At 43.1% G+C, this 24,215-nt stretch overlaps 1 protein-coding gene across 1 annotated transcript in view; it reads right to left on the minus strand.

Moving 5' to 3' along the window:
- The window catches only part of ELAVL2 (ELAV like RNA binding protein 2), a 657,415-nt gene that overhangs the window by 346,151 nt on the left and 287,049 nt on the right, over positions 1 to 24,215 (minus strand). The window contains exon 4 of the mRNA XM_053699996.1: positions 14,411 to 14,514. Coding sequence (XP_053555971.1) covers positions 14,411 to 14,514 — 104 coding nt within the window. The remainder of the gene's footprint in view (positions 1 to 14,410; positions 14,515 to 24,215) is intronic.

Consider the following 24,215-nt stretch of genomic DNA (forward strand, 5'->3'; position numbering starts at 1 on the left):
AATATGGCTAGTTATACCTTAAGCAGAAAAGTCTGCTAACTGTTTCCCCCAACTGAAGTTACTTCATCTCAACAGTCCTATGTGGAAACAGCAAACGATTTTAGTTACTGTCTGCTAAAATCATCTTCCTCTCGCAAACAGAACTCTTCATCTTTTTCTGTTTCAGAGTAAATAATACATACCAGCACTATTTTAAAATAACAAACTCTTGATAGTAGAATTAAAAAACTACAACTAAACACCACATACTCTTAACCATCTCCGTGGAGATGTTGCCTGTGCAACGGCAAAGGGAATGACTGGGGTGGGCGGAGCCTAGGAGGGACTATATGGACAGCTTTGCTGGGACTCTTTGCCATTTCCTGTTGGGGAAGAGATATTCCCACAAGTAAGGATAACGCCGTGGACCGGACACACCAATGTTGGAGAAATTAAATGTTGTTATCCGCTCCATCTTTCCTGCTTCCTGGCCATACACAGGTAAAATAGCAGAAAATGATAGAGTTGATGCCACAGTCTCTAAATGATTACCAGCAACATGATTACTAGCAAGATCATTTGTTCCTAAATGAACAATCACATCTAACTCACTTCCCTTTCCTGCTGCCTTAACAATTCTCAAAATATGATTCTTATCCCTGTGAGCAGTAGCTCCTGGAAGTCATCTAACCCCATAATTGAGTCAACTGGGCAAAGATCTCCGGGTGGAGTTCCCACTCCCCCGGATGGAATGTCTGACGACTCAGAAAATCCGCTTCCCAATTTTCCACTCCTGGGATGTGGATTGCAGACAAGTGGCAGGAGTGAGTCTCCGCCCATTGAATGATTTTGGTCACTTCTTCCATCGCCAGGGAACTCCTTGTTCCCCCCTGATGGTTGATGTACGCAACAGTCGTCATGTTGTCTGATTGAAACCGTATGAACTTGGCCTTTGCTAGCTGAGGCCAAGCCTTGAGAGCATTGAATATCGCTCTCAGTTCCAGAATATTTATCGGGAGAAGAGATTCTTCCCGAGACCAAAGACCCTGAGCTTTCAGGGGTCCCCAGATCGCGCCCCAGCCCACCAGACTGGCGTCGGTCGTGACAATGACCCACTCTGGTCTGCGGAAGCTCATCCCCTGTGACAGGTTGTCCAGGGACAGCCACCAACGGAGTGAATCTCTGGTCCTCTGATCTACTTGTATCGTCGGAGACAAGTCTGTATAGTCCCCATTCCACTGACTGAGCATGCACAGTTGTAATGGTCTTAGATGAATTCGCGCAAAAGGAACTATGTCCATTGCCGCTACCATCAAACCTATTACTTCCATGCACTGCGCTATGGAAGGAAGAGGAACAGAATGAAGTATTTGACAAGAGTTTAGAAGTTTTGATTTTCTGGCCTCTGTCAGAAAAATCCTCATTTCTAAGGAGTCTATTATTGTTCCCAAGAAGGGAACCCTTGTTGACGGAGATAGAGAACTTTTTTCTACGTTCACTTTCCACCCGTGAGATCTGAGAAAGGCCAGGACAATGTCCGTGTGAGCCTTTGCTTGAGGAAGGGACGACGCTTGAATCAGAATGTCGTCCAAGTAAGGTACTACTGCAATGCCCCTTGGTCTTAGCACCGCTAGAAGGGACCCTAGTACCTTTGTGAAAATCCTTGGAGCAGTGGCTAATCCGAACGGAAGTGCCACAAACTGGTAATGCTTGTCCAGGAATGCGAACCTTAGGAACCGATGATGTTCCTTGTGGATAGGAATATGTAGATACGCATCCTTTAAATCCACCGTGGTCATGAATTGACCTTCCTGGATGGAAGGAAGAATTGTTCGAATGGTTTCCATTTTGAACGATGGAACCTTGAGAAACTTGTTTAGGATCTTGAGATCTAAGATTGGTCTGAATGTTCCCTCTTTTTTGGGAACTACGAACAGATTGGAGTAGAACCCCATCCCTTGTTCTCCTAATGGAACAGGATGAATCACTCCCATTTTTAACAGGTCTTCTACACAATGTAAGAATGCCTGTCTTTTTATGTGGTCTGAAGACAATTGAGACCTGTGGAACCTTCCCCTTGGGGGAAGCCCCTTGAATTCCAGAAGATAACCTTGGGAGACTATTTCTAGTGCCCAAGGATCCAGAACATCTCTTGCCCAAGCCTGAGCGAAGAGAGAGAGTCTGCCCCCCACCAGATCCGGTCCCGGATCGGGGGCCAACATCTCATGCTGTCTTGGTAGCAGTGGCAGGTTTCTTGGCCTGCTTTCCTTTGTTCCAGCCTTGCATTGGTCTCCAGGCTGGCTTGGCTTGAGAAGTATTACCCTCTTGCTTAGAGGACGTAGCACTTGGGGCTGGTCCGTTTCTGCGAAAGGGAGGAAAATTAGGTTTATTTTTGGCCTTGAAAGACCTATCCTGAGGAAGGGCGTGGCCCTTGCCCCCAGTGATATCAGAGATAATCTCTTTCAAGTCAGGGCCAAACAGCGTTTTCCCCTTGAAAGGAATGTTAAGCAATTTGTTCTTGGAAGACGCATCCGCTGACCAAGATTTTAACCAAAGCGCTCTGCGCGCCACAATAGCAAAACCAGAATTTTTCGCCGCTAATCTAGCCAATTGCAAAGTGGCGTCTAGGGTGAAAGAATTAGCCAATTTGAGAGCATGAATTCTGTCCATAATCTCCTCATAAGAAGAAGAATTATTATTGAGCGCCTTTTCTAGCTCATCGAACCAGAAACACGCTGCTGTAGTGACAGGAACAATGCATGAAATTGGTTGTAGAAGGTAACCTTGCTGAACAAACATCTTTTTAAGCAAACCTTCTAATTTTTTATCCATAGGATCTTTGAAAGCACAACTATCTAATATGGGTATAGTGGTGCGTTTGTTTAGAGTAGAAACCGCCCCCTCGACCTTGGGGACTGTCTGCCATAAGTCCTTTCTGGGGTCGACCATAGGAAACAATTTTTTAAATATGGGGGGAGGGACGAAAGGTATACCGGGCCTTTCCCATTCTTTATTTACAATGTCCGCCACCCGCTTGGGTATAGGAAAAGCTTCGGGGGGCCCCGGGACCTCTAGGAACTTGTCCATTTTACATAATTTCTCTGGAATGACCAAATTCTCACAATCATCCAGAGTGGATAACACCTCCTTAAGCAGAGCGCGGAGATGTTCCAATTTAAATTTAAATGTAATCACATCAGGTTCAGCTTGTTGAGAAATTTTCCCTGAATCTGAAATTTCTCCCTCAGACAAAACCTCCCTGGCCCCCTCAGACTGGTGTAGGGGCCCTTCAGAACCAATATCATCAGCGTCCTCATGCTCTTCAGTATTTTCTAAAACAGAGCAGTCGCGCTTTCGCTGATAAGTGGGCATTTTGGCTAAAATGTTTTTGATAGAATTATCCATTACAGCCGTTAATTGTTGCATAGTAAGGAGTATTGGCGCGCTAGATGTACTAGGGGCCTCCTGTGTGGGCAAGACTGGAGTAGACGAAGGAGGGGATGATGCAGTACCATGCTTACTCCCCTCACTTGAGGAATCATCTTGGGCATCATTTTCTCTAAATTTTGTGTCACATAAATCACATCTATTTAAATGAGAAGGAACCTTGGCTTCCCCACATTCAGAACATCGTCTATCTGGTAGTTCAGACATGTTAAACAGGCAAAAACTTGATAAAGTACAAAAAACGTTTTAAAATAAACAGTTACTGTCACTTTAAATTTTAAACTGAACACACTTTATTACTGCAATTGCGAAAAAGTATGAAGGAATTGTTCAAAATTCACCAAAATTTCACCACAGTGTCTTAAAGCCTTAAAAGTATTGCACACCAAATTTGGAAGCTTTAACCCTTAAAATAACGGAACCGGAGCCGTTTTTATATTTAACCCCTTTACAGTCCCTGGTATCTGCTTTGCTGAGACCCAACCAAGCCCAAAGGGGAATACGATACCAAATGACGCCTTCAGAAAGTCTTTTCTATGTATCAGAGCTCCTCACACATGCATCTGCATGTCATGCTTCTCAAAAACAAGTGCGCAATAGAGGCGCGAAAATGAGGCTCTGCCTATGATTAGGGAATGCCCCTAGAGAATAAGGTGTCCACTACAGTGCCTGCCGGTTATTTTACATAATTCCCAAGATTAAATTAATTCCTCAAGGCTATGGAGTATAAAATATATTTATATATAAATCGATTTAGCCCAGAAAATGTCTACAGTCTTAAAAAGCCCTTGTGAAGCCCTTTTTTTTTTTCTTTCTGTAATAAAAATGGCTTACCGGATCCCATAGGGAAAATGACAGCTTCCAGCATTACATCGTCTTGTTAGAATGTGTCATACCTCAAGCAGCAAAAGTCTGCTCACTGTTCCCCCAACTGAAGTTAATTCCTCTCAACAGTCCTGTGTGGAAACAGCCATCGATTTTAGTAACGGTTGCTAAAATCATTTTCCTCTTACAAACAGAAATCTTCATCTCTTTTCTGTTTCAGAGTAAATAGTACATACCAGCACTATTTTAAAATAACAAACTCTTGATTGAATAATAAAAACTACAGTTAAACACTAAAAAACTCTAAGCCATCTCCGTGGAGATGTTGCCTGTACAACGGCAAAGAGAATGACTGGGGAAGGCGGAGCCTAGGAGGGATCATGTGACCAGCTTTGCTGGGCTCTTTGCCATTTCCTGTTGGGGAAGAGAATATCCCACAAGTAAGGATGACGCCGTGGACCGGACACACCTATGTTGGAGAAATAGAGTCACCCACTAACAGTCTTTTTCTCAAAAACACATCTGCAGTTCTTTCCTGTGTTATGTTACCTGGAGAATCAGGTACCAATAGATTTAAATTACCTGTTATAGCTTCAGAAGGCTCAGAAACGGCAATCTCCTCATCACAAGTGTGTTCTGCAAGAGCAGCATAGGAGTTTTGCAATGGCAGAGGTTGTGGGCAATGCTTCTGGTCTACTTTAATAATAAAATGCAAGTGCTCAAATTTAAATCTAAAGGACGGTTCCTCCGCAACAGGAAGCTTAGACGCTAAGGACACCGATCCAGAAAGTTCCACCTCTGAAGCTACAGAGGTTAACTCATCATCGGATAACTGGGGCATAATAGCTAAATCCGATAAATATTTAGATGACTCCGGGCAGGAGAGCTATGTTTAACCTTTCTCTTGCGTTTGTTAGAGCAAGGTAATGCAGACACTGCCATTTGTTACTGTGCGGGAAAGTCCACAGGAAGAAGGCAACCTCCGGATGGAGGATTAGATGTGCTAAGGAGAACTGTTAAGTAGATAATGTAGCAAGGGTAGTAATATCAAGGGACGCCGAGTCTTGAGAGGTAGACGGCTCAGAGGGACTACGAGCCTTAGCTGGCTTGTCTCCTTTCTTAGATTTTATAACGGTTTTAAGGCATGTGGAACATAATTGAGTAGGCGGGAAAACCGCGGCCTCCTCACAATATAAACAGGTATGATTTAGTACAGATGGAGTACCTTCTAACATGTCAGAGTCCTCCATAGCTCAGGTTATACCCACAGGAGGACACAAATAAAAATATTTTTTATTCTAGAAAACTGCACATTTATACTCCCAATGGCTGGGGCACTCACCACCTCTTAGACCCAGACAATTAACAGAGGAATCTCTTTCCTCAGGTTCAGGTTTCAGCCGAAATGGAGGAAATTAACAGACCTGTTATTACAAGTACAGCAAGTAATAGGAGCTGTGCAACACTTTCAAAAACGAAAGTGAAACTTAAAAGTGAAACCAGTTTGTTCCAGCCAAAAACAGTGTCAGCCCAGGAAAAAAAAAATTACACAAAGCAGCATGTAAATAAATAATATACTGATTAATTAGCCCCAACTGTTCAATAAACCCCCTTCAGAGGATATTAACCCTGGATCCTATCAAGGTATAAAGGAGCCACACTGACTCTGTTATAGCGTTTTATGTGTAAAAATTGAAACCATCCATGCTGTGGAATAAACTGTCCCTGCATCTCCAGACACTAACTTTCATCATGACTCTCACTGAGAGGTTGACATGACTACTTAAAACTCCAGTCCTATCTCGAAGGGCAGATACCCTTTTTCAGGACAATCTAAATCTTCTGACACTTCTCTGCCACCTCCTAAAGTGACGAAAGGCAAAGAATGACTAGGGTAATGAGGAAGTGGGAGGGATATTTAAGTCTTTGGCTGGGGTGTCTTTGCCTCCTCCTGGTGGCCAGGTGTTGTATTTCCCAACAGTAAGGAATGAAGCTGTGGACTCTCCCTATCTTAGGAAGGAAACATTGCTCCTGGTCTTATCTTAAATTTTGTACAATAATCTCTTCTATGTCACTGCATTAAAACAGAATTTATGTTTACCTGATAAATTACTTTCTCCAACGGTGTGTCCGGTCCACGGCGTCATCCTTACTTGTGGGATATTCTCTTCCCCAACAGGAAATGGCAAAGAGCCCAGCAAAGCTGGTCACATGATCCCTCCTAGGCTCCGCCTACCCCAGTCATTCGACCGACGTTAAGGAGGAATATTTGCATAGGAGAAACCATATGGTACCGTGGTGACTGTAGTTAAAGAAAATAAATTATCAGACCTGATTAAAAAAACCAGGGCGGGCCGTGGACCGGACACACCGTTGGAGAAAGTAATTTATCAGGTAAACATAAATTCTGTTTTCTCCAACATAGGTGTGTCCGGTCCACGGCGTCATCCTTACTTGTGGGAACCAATACCAAAGCTTTAGGACACGGATGAAGGGAGGGAGCAAATCAGGTCACCTAAATGGAAGGCACCACGGCTTGCAAAACCTTTCTCCCAAAAATAGCCTCAGAAGAAGCAAAAGTATCAAACTTGTAAAATTTGGTAAAAGTGTGCAGTGAAGACCAAGTCGCTGCCCTACATATCTGATCAACAGAAGCCTCGTTCTTGAAGGCCCATGTGGAAGCCACAGCCCTAGTGGAATGAGCTGTGATTCTTTCGGGAGGCTGCCGTCCGGCAGTCTCGTAAGCCAATCTGATGATGCTTTTAATCCAAAAAGAGAGAGAGGTAGAAGTTGCTTTTTGACCTCTCCTTTTACCGGAATAAACAACAAACAAGGAAGATGTTTGTCTAAAATCCTTTGTAGCATCTAAATAGAATTTTAGAGCGCGAACAACATCCAAATTGTGCAACAAACGTTCCTTCTTCGAAACTGGCTTCGGACACAGAGAAGGTACGATAATCTCCTGGTTAATGTTTTTGTTAGAAACAACTTTTGGAAGAAAACCAGGTTTAGTACGTAAAACCACCTTATCTGCATGGAACACCAGATAAGGAGGAGAACACTGCAGAGCAGATAATTCTGAAACTCTTCTAGCAGAAGAAATTGCAACTAAAAACAAAACTTTCCAAGATAATAACTTAATATCAACGGAATGCAAGGGTTCAAACGGAACCCCCTGAAGAACTGAAAGAACTAAATTGAGACTCCAAGGAGGAGTCAAAGGTTTGTAAACAGGCTTAATTCTAACCAGAGCCTGAACAAAAGCTTGAACATCTGGCACAGCGGCCAGCTTTTTGTGAAGTAACACAGACAAGGCAGAAATCTGTCCCTTCAGGGAACTTGCAGATAAACCCTTTTCCAATCCTTCTTGAAGGAAGGATAGAATCCTAGGAATCTTAACCTTATCCCAAGGGAATCCTTTAGATTCACACCAACAGATATATTTTTTCCAAATTTTGTGGTAAATCTTTCTAGTTACAGGCTTTCTGGCCTGAACAAGAGTATAGATAACAGGATCTGAGAACCCTCGCTTCGATAAGATCAAGCGTTCAATCTCCAAGCAGTCAGCTGGAGTGAAACCAGATTCGGATGTTCGAACGGACCCTGAACAAGAAGGTCTCGTCTCAAAGGTAGCTTCCAAGGTGGAGCCAATGACATATTCACCAGATCTGCATACCAAGTCCTGCGTGGCCACGCAGGAGCTATCAAGATCACCGACGCCCTCTCCCGATTGATCCTGGCTACCAGCCTGGGGATGAGAGGAAACGGTGGGAACACATAAGCTAGTTTGAAGGTCCAAGGTGCTACTAGTGCATCCACTAGAGCCGCCTTGGGATCCCTGGATCTGGACCCGTAGCAAGGAACTTTGAAGTTCTGACGAGAGGCCATCAGATCCATGTCTGGAATGCCCCACAGCTGAGTGACTTGGGCAAAGATTTCCGGATGGAGTTCCCACTCCCCCGGATGCAATGTCTGACGACTCAGAAAATCCGCTTCCCAATTTTCCACTCCTGGGATGTGGATAGCAGACAGGTGGCAGGAGTGAAACTCCGCCCATAGAATGATTTTGGTCACTTCTTCCATCGCCAGGGAACTCCTTGTTCCCCCCTGATGGTTGATGTACGCAACAGTTGTCATGTTGTCTGATTGAAACCGTATGAACTTGGCCCTCGCTAGCTGAGGCCAAGCCTTGAGAGCATTGAATATCGCTCTCAGTTCCAGAATATTTATCGGTAGAAGAGATTCTTCCCGAGACCAAAGACCCTGAGCTTTCAGGGATCCCCAGACCGCGCCCCAGCCCATCAGACTGGAGTCGGTCGTGACAATGACCCACTCTGGTCTGCGGAATGTCATCCCTCGTGACAGGTTGTCCAGGGACAGCCACCAACGGAGTGAGTCTCTGGTCCTCTGATTTACTTGTATCTTCGGAGACAAGTCTGTATAGTCCCCATTCCACTGACTGAGCATGCACAGTTGTAATGGTCTTAGATGAATGCGTGCAAAAGGAACTATGTCCATTGCCGCTACCATCAACCCGATCACTTCCATGCACTGAGCTATGGAAGGAAGAGGAACGGAATGAAGTATCCGACAAGAGTCTAGAAGTTTTGTTTTTCTGGCCTCTGTCAGAAAAATCCTCATTTCTAAGGAGTCTATTATGGTTCCCAAGAAGGGAACCCTTGTTGACGGAGATAGAGAACTCTTTTCCACGTTCACTTTCCATCCGTGAGATCTGAGAAAGGCCAGGACAATGTCCGTGTGAGCCTTTGCTTGAGGAAGGGACGACGCTTGAATTAGAATGTCGTCCAAGTAAGGTACTACAGCAATGCCCCTTGGTCTTAGCACAGCTAGAAGGGACCCTAGTACCTTTGTGAAAATCCTTGGAGCAGTGGCTAATCCGAAAGGAAGCGCCACAAACTGGTAATGTTTGTCCAGGAATGCGAACCTCAGGAACCGATGATGTTCCTTGTGGATAGGAATATGTAGATACGCATCCTTTAAATCCACCGTGGTCATGAATTGACCTTCCTGGATGGAAGGAAGAATTGTTCGAATGGTTTCCATCTTGAACGATGGAACCTTGAGAAACTTGTTTAAGATCTTGAGATCTAAGATTGGTCTGAACGTTCCCTCTTTCTTGGGAACTATAAACAGATTGGAGTAGAACCCCATCCCTTGTTCTCTTAATGGAACAGGATGAATCACTCCCATTTTTAACAGGTCTTCTACACAATGTAAGAATGCCTGTCTTTTTATGTGGTCTGAAGACAACTGAGACCTGTGGAACCTCCCCCTTGGGGGAAGTCCCTTGAATTCCAGAAGATAACCTTGGGAGACTATTTCTAGCGCCCAAGGATCCAGAACATCTCTTGCCCAAGCCTGAGCGAAGAGAGAGAGTCTGCCCCCCACCAGATCCGGTCCCGGATCGGGGGCCAACATTTCATGCTGTCTTGGTAGCAGTGGCAGGTTTCTTGGCCTGCTTTCCCTTGTTCCAGCCTTGCATTGGTCTCCAAGCTGGCTTGGCTTGAGAAGAATTACCCTCTTGCTTAGAGGACGTAGCACCTTGGGCTGGTCCGTTTCTACGAAAGGGACGAAAATTAGGTTTATTTTTTGCCTTGAAAGGCCGATCCTGAGGAAGGGCGTGGCCCTTACCCCCAGTGATATCAGAGATAATCTCTTTCAAGTCAGGGCCAAACAGCGTTTTCCCCTTGAAAGGAATGTTAAGTAGCTTGTTCTTGGAAGACGCATCAGCCGACCAAGATTTCAACCAAAGCGCTCTGCGCGCCACAATAGCAAACCCAGAATTCTTAGCCGCTAACCTAGCCAATTGCAAAGTGGCGTCTAGGGTGAAAGAATTAGCCAATTTGAGAGCATTGATTCTGTCCATAATCTCCTCAAAAGGAGGAGAATCACTATCGACCGCCTTTATCAGCTCATCGAACCAGAAACATGCGGCTGTAGCGACAGGGACAATGCATGAAATTGGTTGTAGAAGGTAACCCTGCTGAACAAACATCTTTTTAAGCAAACCTTCTAATTTTTTATCCATAGGATCTTTGAAAGCACAACTATCCTCTATGGGTATAGTGGTGCGTTTGTTTAAAGTGGAAACCGCTCCCTCGACCTTGGGGACTGTCTGCCATAAGTCCTTTCTGGGGTCGACCATAGGAAACAATTTTTTAAATATGGGGGGAGGGACGAAAGGAATACCGGGCCTTTCCCATTCTTTATTAACAATGTCCGCCACCCGCTTGGGTATAGGAAAAGCTTCTGGGAGCCCCGGCACCTCTAGGAACTTGTCCATTTTACATAGTTTCTCTGGGATGACCAACTTGTCACAATCATCCAGAGTGGATAATACCTCCTTAAGCAGAATGCGGAGATGTTCCAACTTAAATTTAAATGCAATCACATCAGGTTCAGCTTGTTGAGAAATGTTCCCTGAATCAGTAATTTCTCCCTCAGACAAAACCTCCCTGGCCCCATCAGACTGGGTTAGGGGCCCTTCAGAAATATTATTATCAGCGTCGTCATGCTCTTCAGTATCTAAAACAGAGCAGTCGCGCTTACGCTGATAAGTGTTCATTTTGGCTAAAATGTTTTTGACAGAATTATCCATTACAGCCGTTAATTGTTGCATAGTAAGGAGTATTGGCGCGCTAGATGTACTAGGGGCCTCCTGAGTGGGCAAGACTCGTGTAGACGAAGGAGGGAATGATGCAGTACCATGCTTACTCCCCTCACTTGAGGAATCATCTTGGGCATCATTGTCATTGTCACATAAATCACATATATTTAAATGAATAGGAATTCTGGCTTCCCCACATTCAGAACACAGTCTATCTGGTAGTTCAGACATGTTAAACAGGCATAAACTTGATAACAAAGTACAAAAAACGTTTTAAAATAAAACCGTTACTGTCACTTTAAATTTTAAACTGAACACACTTTATTACTGCAATTGCGAAAAAACATGAAGGAATTGTTCAAAATTCACCAAATTTTCACCACAGTGTCTTAAAGCCTTAAAAGTATTGCACACCAAATTTGGAAGCTTTAACCCTTAAAATAACGGAACCGGAGCCGTTTTGAACTTTAACCCCTTTACAGTCCCTGGTATCTGCTTTGCTGAGACCCAACCAAGCCCCAAGGGGAATACGATACCAAATGACGCCTTCAGAAAGTCTTTTCTAAGTATCAGAGCTCCTCTCACATGCGACTGCATGCCATGCCTCTCAAAAACAAGTGCGCAACACCGGCGCTAAAATGAGGCTCTGCCTATGCTTTGGGAAAGCCCCTAAAGAATAAGGTGTCTAAAACAGTGCCTGCCGATATTATATCAAAATACCCAGATAAAATGATTCCTCAAGGCTAAATATGTGTTAATAATCAATCGATTTAGCCCAGAAAAAGTCTACAGTCTTAATAAGCCCTTTTTGAAGCCCTTATTTACGATCGTAATAAACATGGCTTACCGGATCCCATAGGGAAAATGACAGCTTCCAGCATTACATCGTCTTGTTAGAATGTGTCATACCTCAAGCAGCAAGAGACTGCTCACTGTTCCCCCAACTGAAGTTAATTGCTCTCAACAGTCCTGTGTGGAACAGCCATGGATTTTAGTGACGGTTGCTAAAATCATTTTCCTCATACAAACAGAAATCTTCATCTCTTTTCTGTTTCTGAGTAAATAGTACATACCAGCACTATTTCAAAATAACAAACTCTTGATTGAATAATAAAAACTACAGTTAAACACTAAAAAACTCTAAGCCATCTCTGTGGAGATGTTGCCTGTACAACGGCAAAGAGAATGACTGGGGTAGGCGGAGCCTAGGAGGGATCATGTGACCAGCTTTGCTGGGCTCTTTGCCATTTCCTGTTGGGGAAGAGAATATCCCACAAGTAAGGATGACGCCGTGGACCGGACACACCTATGTTGGAGAAAAAGCCTTTGAAAAATCCAAGTAAAATCAACTGAATCTAACTGGATTTTTTACATGATCTATTTCTTATAAAACCATGCCAATTTGAACTTAATCTTGTTTTTCTGAATATATTCTTGAATATAATCCCTTACAGTATCTTCCACACTAATGATGTCAGGCTTCCTGATCTATAGCTTCTTGGATCAGTCCTGCTTCAAAAGTGACACCATATCAGCTTTACCCCAATCCCGGGGTAGTATGCATTAGAATAAAGGAGTCATGAAAAATTAAGTGCCGAAGATTAGCTATAATGGTTTATTCCATCTTGACCTGGAGTTGTGTTTAACTTGATATAACTCAGCCTTCTCCCGATCACTGTTAATAATGCTACCTTTCTTACATTTTAATATACCTATATTTTCTTTCTAAGATTTTTTTTTTTTTTTATTGGCTATTTATATACTTAAAATATTATTTATATAAGGTGTTAAAGCAAAGCCTAAAGTGAGTGTTTTTTCATTTTCAAATTTGGATAATCTTATAGCTTTGTTAACATTCCTTATATATTTTAAATAATAAGTCCGTACATTTTTTTTAGCCACATTGGCTTGAATTTCTTTAACTTTTATAATTTTATATGGTATGTCTTGATTTGTATATTTATTTAACAGAGTTTCAAATGACATTTACCCTCTACTTTTATTTGATTATTTGTTCCAATTTTCTTATAGCACTAAAATTTGCTTTAAAAAAAATAAATAAAAATAAATAAAGTCTTGGTGGAAGGGCATTTCAAACTTCACAATGTTTTGATCACTGTTGCCTAAATCTTCTTTGATGTCTGATTATTTCAGTGTTATTTGATAGTACTAAAACCAGAATAGGTTTAATTCTAGTTAGCTCCTCTTGTGACAGTTATCTTTGAGCATATTTAAAACTCTATCACCCTTAGTTGTATTGCTAGATTCCATTGCCCAATTATGGAGTAGTTAAAATCTCGGATAATGATAACACTGGCATTATAAGAAGCCTTTCCTATTGTATTTGCATTAGCAGTTGAGTTTCACCCATGTCGCTAATGATGAAGGGCATGTAGCTTTATTTTGGGAATGTTCCCCACTTTATTTTAACCAACAGTGGAGCGCTATTTAACGCTACTGCTAGAGTGTTACCTACGCTAGAAGTAAGCTTTGTGCGATCATTGGGTTGCGCTCATAATACAAGTTGAAAGCAAACTACTTTAGCTCGCGCGATAACCGACAAATGCAAAAAGCCAAAGTTAGGGTATTGCGTGTGCATTCATGCATTTCCGCACAGAAGTCAAGGGAGCAAAACAAGTGGAACACCCTATTGACTTTCAGTTTTATGTCTGCATTTTGTTCAGGATGCTATACAGGTGCAAGTTTATAGCCAGTAGGTGATAAATGTTTTGACAGAAATAGCAGTAATAATTTCATGGATACTGTGACAGTTTAAAGCAGCAGACTTCAGGTAAGTATCTCATGGCAGAGTATAGGGCTTTATAAGTAACTGTACCACCTGGGAGGATACAAGATACCTAAATTAAAATTAGTTACCCGAGGACATAGATGTCTAGCATCACTAGACACCAATGAGTTTATTTTAAGGGTAAAGAAAATGGCCCCTTTAATTGGTAGTTGAAGGCTAGAGATTAATTAACAACAATTGTTTACTGCAGAGCTAAGACTTGGGCTCAAAGTACATGTATCAATTTCCACAGGTTTCTGTATCAAACACGTTTGACACAGCTTAAGTGTTAGAGTAGGAATGCAAACAAGTTACATTAAACTCCTCTTTTTTTAAATCTCAAATATTGAAAATATTCTTCATTCTAAATGTTTTATGCAGAATATGCATATATTGCTGTGTACTGAAAATGACAACTACGCTATCTGTTTCCTCAAAATGGGTGAACCTTAAGTTTTCATAGTGTGAACAAAATTAGTTAGTCTATAAGAGCAATATTTTTTCCTCCAAACCAACATACTTATCATGAAATCAACTACCATTAGCACTAGAGAGGAGGACAGTCTTTGACCATAATATACCTTAATACCAATACAGGAAAGGCATGAAAAATAAATATCATCAAAGTGGCTTAAATTTCAGCTTCCATAGAGCATGTGCTGCCATGTTAAGTTTTAGGTCTAATTTGTTATGTCTCAAATGAATGCTTGTGAAAAATACATAGCAAAGAAACTAAAACCTACTTTAATTGTTTTGGTCTGAAGTCTCAATCCGTTCAGGGTATTGATGGCCTTTTCAGCATCCTTGGGGTCAATGTAGTTGACGAAACCATAACCCAAGCTCTGTCCTAATCAAACAAAAATAATAGCTTAGAACACAACTTATTAAATTATTATTAATTACTGCTGGTAGATCGCTGAAATACAAAATAGTGTTAAGAGTGGATACACAAAGATTTGAATCACATCATACAAATAAGCATATTAAGCACAATCTATAACCGAGTGTGAGCATGAGGCTCCAGCACTGTTTAAGCAACTAACAAGGACATCCTTAAAATTTAGGATATTTTAGGGGTATGAGGAAACACAATTAAAAATTAAACACTGATGCTTTAAGTCAGAGGTCAATAACCATGGCACCCCAGATGTTTTGGAACTTCATTTCCCATGATGCTAAGAGAGCCTAAAGATTGTCTCAGCATCATGGGAAATTTAGTTCTAAAGTGTGCCAAGGTTGCTGACCCCTGCTTTAAATCCTAACTGCTTAATACAGACCAACAACTAGATGAAAAAAAAGACAATTCTCAAAAAAACAAATTATGCTTACCTGATAATTTTCTTTTCTTCAGATGGAAGTAGTCCACAGCTGCAATCATTACTGCATTCATTACTTTTGAAAATTCAGAACCTGGCCACCAGGAGGAGGCAAAGACAACCCCAGCAAAACGCTTAAATACCCCTCCCACTTCCCTCATCCCACAGTCATTCTGCCGAGGAACAAGGAATAGTAGAAGAAATATCAGGGTGAAAAGGTGCCAGAAGAACAAAAAACAGACGCCCCACAGAAAATACGGGTGGGGAGATGTGTACTCTTTCAATCTGAAGAAAAGAAAATCATCAGGTAAGCATAATTTATGTTTTTCTTCATAAATGGAAAGAGTCCACAGCTGCATTCATTACTTTTGGGAAAACAATACCCAAGCTATATAAAAGACATTGAATGCAAAAATGGGAGGGTACAAGAGGCGGCCCAACCTGAGGGCACCAGGCCTGAAAACCCCTACCTAACAAAATCCTGCTTCGTCCGAAGCCGAGAACAACTATGAAAAAAAGTAAAAGGCTCAAGGACACCAACCGCAGATAGTCCAAAAGCCTTGCTAGAGACCGCAGGAACTAAACTTGACTGAGTTAACAGCCTCCAGGAGACACCGTCGCCCAGAAGTCGATCTCCAAACACACCCCTTACTAAAGAAAGGGAACAAGCTACCGTATTCTTCCACAGCTTATCAACCACAAAAAGAGGAAGGCTGAGTAGACCTCACCGGGATCGAACTTGCAACCCTCTGATTTTTACAGTGCAGAGTAGCCACAGTGCATTAGTATGCTGAGCTAGCATAAGCAACTCCAGACCAACAGGTCTCATAGAAACAAGGGGAGGCAACGCCCAGACCCCAGAAATACAGAAACCACGGAATAAAGCCTGGAGTATGAAACACAGAGGATCTTCCCCTAACACAGTGCGACCGCACTCTAAAAAGCAACTGAAGACGAAGGTCCCCAAGTCGCAAAAAGGTAGCTCATAATACCGAAATATTCAGAAACAAAACCTCGTGCAGCAAGCTCAGATAGGTCTGACGAACACCTAAAGTAAAAACACTGCAGTCATCTAAAAATGACTCTGAAACTTAAATACTTGCAGGGCAAGGAGAAAGCAGCTGAATATAGGATCCTTTAGATTGCCAAGTATCCACTAACCAGCAAAAGAGTTGTAGGCCAAGAGCCATAGGTTCTTCCCACAAATCTTGAACATGGAGAAAGGAGAAACCTCAAGAGGCTTACTGTACCTCAAATGCCACAAGGAAAAATTAAGCGAGCAACAGATCTCAGATCCTGCTCCAACACCGGACCAGCCCAAGCGACAGACATGTCTGATAGACAGGGGGGGGGGCAGAAAGACCCCAACCACAAGCCCCCAGGGAATGGATTAAGAAAAAGGGGGGACTCACCCGCCCTAATAGAGCTTGGGTGCCAACCCGATCCACTCCTCCAATATAAGGCATTCCCAAAGAGAACCCACTAGGACCTGGAACAAAGAAAAGAGTAATAGATCCGTAGGAAGACCTGTCACAGCTCTCTTAGTCTCTACATAAAGAGATCAAATTCCAACAGGTGGAACAGAGCCCACAGAGCAGCAGATGCTGCCCCTTACAGAAATAAGACAACTGATCCACCCTCCTACACCCAGGGCAGGACAAAGACCCTCCAGAGAGAGGAAACCTCCGCTCATAAGGAAGACAAACTATCCCCTCTAAAGAGAAGTGCACAGATAAGAACAGCGTACATGTCCACAAGACAAAGCCATAGTATGATAAAAACACGGACCAAATGAAAAAAAATTATCCAGACACCACTGTTGACCCACCAGAAAAAAAAACTCCCCATGAAGGAGCACACTCCATCCGAAGGACAAGTCAGGCCTTAAAGTTTATAACCAGTACTCGAAGGTGGATGTGAACTATGGCCTTCCTGGCTTGCAAACACAATGAGCTAGCCCCTATGTCGCAACATAGGGTCCCTGAAAAAACTGGGTCGTCCCAAAACAGTTCACAGAATCATAAGTCTTCAGACATCCAAGACAAGAACCCTGCACCCGGGACAAAAAAAAGGTGCCACTTGTCTGAACGAGGCCTCAAAGACAGAAGGATTTGTTCCCAGTCAGGACCAGCTTGAAACTAAGGGCCCAAGCTCTGTCAAGGCCACATAGTCTCCCCCCGAGATGAAGGGATAAAATAAAAAAAAAAATTATGCTTACCTGATAATTTTCTTTTCTTCAGATGGAAAAAGTCAACAGTTGCATTTATTACTTTTGGGAATTCAGAACCTAGGAGGAGGCAAAGACACCCCAGCCAAAGTCTTAAATACCTCCCCCACTTCCCTCATCCCTCAGTCATTCTGCCTAGGAAGTAGTAACAGTAGAAGAAATATCAGGGTGAAAGGGTGCCAGTAGACCAAAATTAACAGAAGCCCCAGAAAAAACACGGGCGGGGAGCTATGGACTCTTTCCATCTGAAGAAACGAAAATTATCAGGTAAGCAAGAGTCCACAGCTGCATGTATTACATTTGGGAAAACAATACCCAAGCTGTAGAGGACACTGAATGCTCAAACGGGAGGGTACAAAAGGCAGCCGATTCTGAGGGCACCAGGTCTGAAAAACCCTTAACCCAACAAAAAAACCTGCTTCGTTCGAAGCCGAGAAAAATGGAAAAAGAAAAAAAAGACCCCAAGGACACTGCCCCGCAGATAGCCCACAAGCCTTGAAAGAGACCTCAGAGAGAAACACAACTGAACCAGCACACCTCCAGGAGACACCGTCGCCCAGTAAGCGGTCCCCAACAACACACCCCGTACCAGAGAAGGGGATCAACAAACCCAACTCCCAAAGGGAAAGGAGATGGAGGAACAAGCAAAGATTCACAGAAGACTCTAAAAAGGGTATACCAGTTTCCAAGAAAAGGAAAACCCAAAAACCAAGCCAAGCTCACAGACCGAAACCAGTCATGAGAAACAAGGGGAGACAACGCCCAGACCCCAGAATGTACGGAAAACCCCAAGATTAAAACCGGGAATCCGACACAGAGAAGAACATCTCCTGAAGATAGTGCAACCGCACCCGAAAAGATAACTGAACACAGAGTCCTCAAGATGCAAGGAAACTCAAAATAGTGAAGTCTTCAGAAACTAACGTGCAGCAACCCAGAAAGGCAAACCCCTGGGTCAACACCACACTCTACAGTCATACCAAGATGACAGATTAAAATACTTGCAGGCAAGTAAAAACAGAAGAAGATAGGTCACAAAACTAACCAACAAACTGCAAAACATCAACTAAGCAGTGGACCCAGCACAGGCTTAACCAAAAAGCTGCCAGTCCTATTCACATATCTTGAACATGGAGAAAGCACAGAACCTAAAAAAAGGCTCACAGTACAACGATGGACCCCAAAGGCGAACAAAAGAAGCTTGGCAAAAGCCTGCCAACACACAGACGAGGTGCAAACAGCAGCAACTGATTTCAAACTGCAACCTTGTGCTTGCTAGGCAACAAAAGTAACCCACAGGCCACTACAGTTGGCTGTGAAAGTCTGAAAGACAGGGGAACAGAAAAGACCCCAAACTCCAGTCCCCAGAAAGAGGACGGAAAAAGATGGACTCAGCCACCCCAACGGAGCTCGGATGCCAACTCAAGAGATCTAACAAAAGGAACTCCAGAGAAACCCTAGGAGAGGAACAGGGAAAATACAATAGAGCCCCCAGAAGACCCAGCATGACACTCCAGGACAGTTTCAAACATGGAGACATCTCGCCATATGTAACAGAACCTCAGAGCGAACAGCTCTCTTCTAGAGGATACAATAAACATAATTTATGAACTTACCTGATAAATTCATTTCTTTCATATTGGCAAGAGTCCATGAGCTAGTCACGTATGGGATATACATTCCTACCAGGAGGGGCAAAGTTTCCCAAACCTCAAAATGCCTATAAATACACCCCCACCACACCCACAATTCAGTTTAACGAATAGCCAAGAAGTGGGGTGATAAGAAAGGAGCGAAAGCATCAACAAGGAATTGGAATAATTGTGCTTTATACAAAAAATCATAACCACCACAAAAAAGGGTGGGTCTCATGGACTCTTGCCAATATGAAAGAAATTAATTTATCAGGTAAGTTCTTACATAAATTATGTTTTTTCATGTAATTGGCAAGAGTCCATGAGCTAGTGACGTATGGGATAGCAAATACCCAAGATGTGGAACTCCACGCAAGAGTCACTAGAGAGGGAGGGATAAAATAAAGACAGCCGGGGGGGGGGGCGGAGCCGGCCAGCGTCTGTGATGGCCGCATGATCTTTAGCTCCGGTTAAAGGAGTGCTTTCCACAGCATCTTTAGGGGATAATTGGGCCTCAGCAAACCTGGAAAAGACCACCGATTACCTGGAGAGGTGCAGGGGCACCGAATGAGACGCCTATCTTGCCAATCTGTGGGGGCTGGCGATGGAACTTTAATCCGGAGGGCCGCAGGCCTAAATGCGCACTAAGTAAAATTGAACAACCAGCACGCACGCCATTGCTACAGGGGGTAAGATTGAAACACTCGGTGAGCCAACACTTGCATATAAACTTATTAGATACCCCCTGTGATGGTGATGCCAGCATACTCTAATGCTTGAGAAACAGCCCTGCAGTTTATTTGTTCAGCAACAGAGCTTATTTAGGCCTTCCCGGACAGGAAACTATTAGCTACTGGGGCAGAAACTTTACATATCTTGCAACTACAGCCCTATAGAAACTAATATGAATGGTGTACAACGGTAAAATGCTGCTTATGACCTGACTTTCATTTTTAATCATGTAAATAACCCCTATCACCGCATCAAACAGCTTAAAACGGCACAGATCTGCAAAGGTACAAAAAGTTTAACAGTACACTACCCATCTTTCTACTAGCAGTATTCAAGCAGATTGGCAACGTGTAGTTTGTAGAGAAATTGTTCTACATCGCCTCAAAAGGGTCATTTATTTTCCATTTTCTATCCTGGCCTGTAATAACCTGGGTCACCACAACACCATCAGGTATTCAAGCTAGATTACAGTTTAGAGACTGAAGCCCTTCTATCACACTGCTACTGCAGAGCCAGCAATGGCATCAAGACTCACACCTAAACTAGACAAAAACATTAAGGGCCTGGCACCCTCCAATGCAAAAATGGATAATTTTTTTAAAGTTCTAGAATCCTCTATGTCAACTGCATCGGAAACCACCAGATACTGAACAAGCCACTTCTGATGTAGACTCTCCGGCTCTCCTCACTAAAGCTGATATACAGAATCTGCCGACTAAAGCAGACTTTGCCTCCTTTTTCACCCAGGTAGGGAAAATCATTAAGGAAGGACTATCTGAGGTCAGGAAGGATCTCTCAGACCTGGGGGACAGAGTTATGCAGGCAGAGGAAGACTTGGAACAATTTACTTATACTACAGAACTTCAAAACCGAACTTTGCACGTCCACAACGACATGATACAACAGCTTCAAAACCAAGTCGAAGATCTTGACAACAGAGGGAGACGACAGAATCTTAGAATAAGAGGCATCTCTGAGAAAGTTGCGACATCCCAAATCCAGCAACAACTGCAGCAGCTGTTTCAACACGTCTTACAAGAGGACACAACAGTCATACCCCTGGATAGAGCCCACCGAGCTCTGCGCCCAAAACCACCAGAGGATAAGGCGCCGAGAGACATAATCCTGCGCTTTCAAAACTTCAAGGATAAGGAGAAAATTATGACAGCCTCACGAAAAACATGCCAAATCCTGTTTGAAGGAAATACAATACAAATATATGCTGATCTAAGCAATATTACACTTTTCAAGCGCAGAGAGGCGAGATACCTCACCACACACTTGCAGGACTTAAAAATACCCTACAGATGGGGCTTCCCTTTCTGCATCAAGGTGTTACACAACTCCCAAATTGTCACATATAGCCACCCAGATGACCTTGAGCACTTCTGTAACAGCCTAAAGATTCCAACTCCATCTATACGCTCGACACAGCCTACCACAATATCAGGAGACGACCCGCCAGCACCGGAACCGACTTGCCTGGAAGAGAGTTTCAAGGAATGCCAATAAAGGAAACCAAAAATCAGCCAATCAGGAAGAAGGACCAACCTGAACCTGAAGTGCATGAGCCAAGAGACTGGTTAACCTCACAATTGCCTATTTTCCGGTGTACCAATATGCCCGGACAACTAGCGAAACACTGTCCCTGGCTTTGCCAGACAAGCCCCTTTCTGATCCCCAATGGCGCCTAGACGAAACACTTCTACTGCAACCATTAATTAAAGATAAAATCACGCGCTCGCTCAAAGACTATTTCCTACACAATGAAATCCCAGATACATCCCCCGCCTTAGTCTGGGAAACGCACAAAGGGGTAATTAGAGGGGAATTTCTGAAACAGAAATCTATAATGAGGAAAAATTATAATGAGAGATACTCTATGCTACTACAACAGCTCCGAGATATAGAGACACTGCATATGCAATCCCCAAATAAAGAACAACACATAACTCAATTAACTAAGACTAGACGTGATTTGAACAACTTACTCAACAAGGAGGCGCAGAGAAAAGAGATCTATCTAAACAAACTATTTTGTAGAAGGTAATAAGGCAGGCCCCTTACTGGCTAGAGCCCTTAAAGATCGCACTAATAACCAATTCATCCGTAAATTGTCACAGCCAACCACACCAGGGGAATACATCCACAACAGTAGAACAATCACAAATATTTTTAGAGATTATTACCACACCCTCTATAATATCCCTGCAACTTCACACTCCTCACACTGCGAGGCAATAGATGCCTACATACAAAGTGCCAATATTCCAACTCTACCTGACCATATTTCGGAACAAATGGAAGACCCCATATCCCTACAAAAGGTTATTGCAGCCATAAATAGTGCACCATTGCGTAAAAGCCCTGGCCCGGATGGCCTCTCGGCCTCATACTATAAACAGTTCCAATCTATTTTGGCCCCTCACCTCACTAATCTTTTTAACTCCCTCGATAAAGATGGACTCCTCTCCCCTAACCTCCTAGAAGCACACATCTCGGTAATCCCTAAATCTGGAAAATCCCCCACAGAGCCAAGTAACTATCGCCCGATATCCCTACTAAATGGGGATATAAAAATATACGCTAAGATTATAGCAAGCCGTATCAGTAAAATACTCCCAACCTTAGTGCATGTAGACCAGGACGGCTTCGTTCCGCTCAGGGAGGCCAGGGACAATACAATTTGAGTTCTCCATTTAATGGAGTATGCAAAAACAAAACAGATCCCTGCAGTCCTGGCCTCCACTGATGCGGAAAAGGACTTTGATAGACTGAATTATCCTTTTCTGCGTAGCACACTACAACATTTTGGCTTTGGGGAACTAATGATCAAACAAATTTTCCACCTATACAATGGTCCCTCAGCAAGAGTCCATGCAAATGGAGTACTCTCACAAAGTTTTAATATCAATAACGGGACTAGACAGGGTTGCCCGCTATCGCCCATTCTTTTTGTCCTCACGATGGAGATCCTAGCTTGCCACATTAGGAAAAACCCAGATATACACGGTATTAACATCGGCCCAGACTCCCACAAACTAGCCATGTTTGCAGACGACGTGTTAGTTACCCTAACTCTACCTGACATATCACTACCCAACCTGACCCAGGAATTTAACAATTTCAGTACATTTTCGCATTTCCACATAAATTATTCCAAGTCGGAACTCCTAAATATCTCCATGACTGCTAACAACTTCACGAATTTCATACCGTCATGCCCATTCAAAATTCACATTTAAAATATCTAGGCCTAGTATTATCTTCTAACCCTGCACGATCATTCGCTCTAAATTACCGGACCCTCCTGCACTCTATACAACATTCTCTATCCTCCTGGAGGGAAAAACCTTTGTCATGGTGGGGCAGGATACAATCAATCAAAATGACAATACTCCCCAAAATTTTGTATATATTGCAGGCAATGCCAGTCACACTTCCTAAGACATTTATACAACAAATGCAGAAGGCCGTGAATACCTTTGTGTGGGGAAGATCTCGCCCAAGAATAGCTCGGGGAACAATGTATAGATCCCTCCAAAATGGAGGACTAGGTCTACCAGAGATAAACTTATACTATCACGCGTCTGTACTGCAGAGAATTTTAGATTGGCATTGTAGAAAAGACTCTAAAGTGTGGGTAATGATAGACTCAACTGCTCAGGTCCCCTAATCCAGGTCCTCTTTGCTGGCTCCCTAAAACTAGGCGCACCCCCGCCTGCCAATCATTCGCACTTTATCGTCATATATTTAATACATGGGATCACTTAATTAAAACTACACCGGCTTTGTCCGTCCCTGTTTCCCCGCTTACTCCAATTTTCCCTAACATAGAACTGATGGGGGCTACGAAACCAGGAAAAAAGACACACCAATTACTGAACTACTGGACTCCGTTCCCGTGACACTTCTGATTACACAAGGCAAACTCAAAACTAGGGAGGAACTTACACCAATTTTATTTGGCTCCTTCGCCCCTTGGCTAAAATACGCACAATTACGACACTTTATCCAGACAACTCCCAATAAAGAAGACCTTCTTAGATTGCCAACACCATTTGAGCAAACTTGCTTATCAGGGAAAACTGCCAGAGGTACATTATCATTAGCTAAAGGTATGCTCCAAAATGCACAAACCTCCCTACTCCCCCCATATGTAGCTAAGTGGCATAAAGAATTGGGTACAATAATGGATACTAAACAATGGATACAAATCTATCAGAACACACGCACCTCCTATACCTCACCTAAAGTGATTGAACTCAATTATAAAGTCCTTATGCGCTGGTATTTGACACCAGCGAGATTAACATTTACCCTGCCTCTTCCCCATCATGTTCGAGAGGATGCAACGAACGAGGCACCACAATACATATGTGGTGGTCGTGCCCCAAACTACACTCATACTGGATGGGAATTGAGACCATATTGGGGAAACTAGCGGAAATAGACTTCTCTCTCAACCCAAGATTAATCCTACTAAACGAGACCCCCCCGCTCCAATGCAAAATTAGGAAGACACTAATACGTATAGGACTCAATTGCGCTAAAACGCTGATTGCCCTGCACTGGAAGTCCCCCTCAATACCAACACAAGACAGCTGGTTACAAAGCACTGACAAAATGCTCTCATGTG

The sequence above is a fragment of the Bombina bombina genome, chromosome 2, assembly GCF_027579735.1.
Source record: "Bombina bombina isolate aBomBom1 chromosome 2, aBomBom1.pri, whole genome shotgun sequence".
Classification (NCBI taxonomy): Eukaryota; Metazoa; Chordata; class Amphibia; order Anura; family Bombinatoridae; genus Bombina; species Bombina bombina.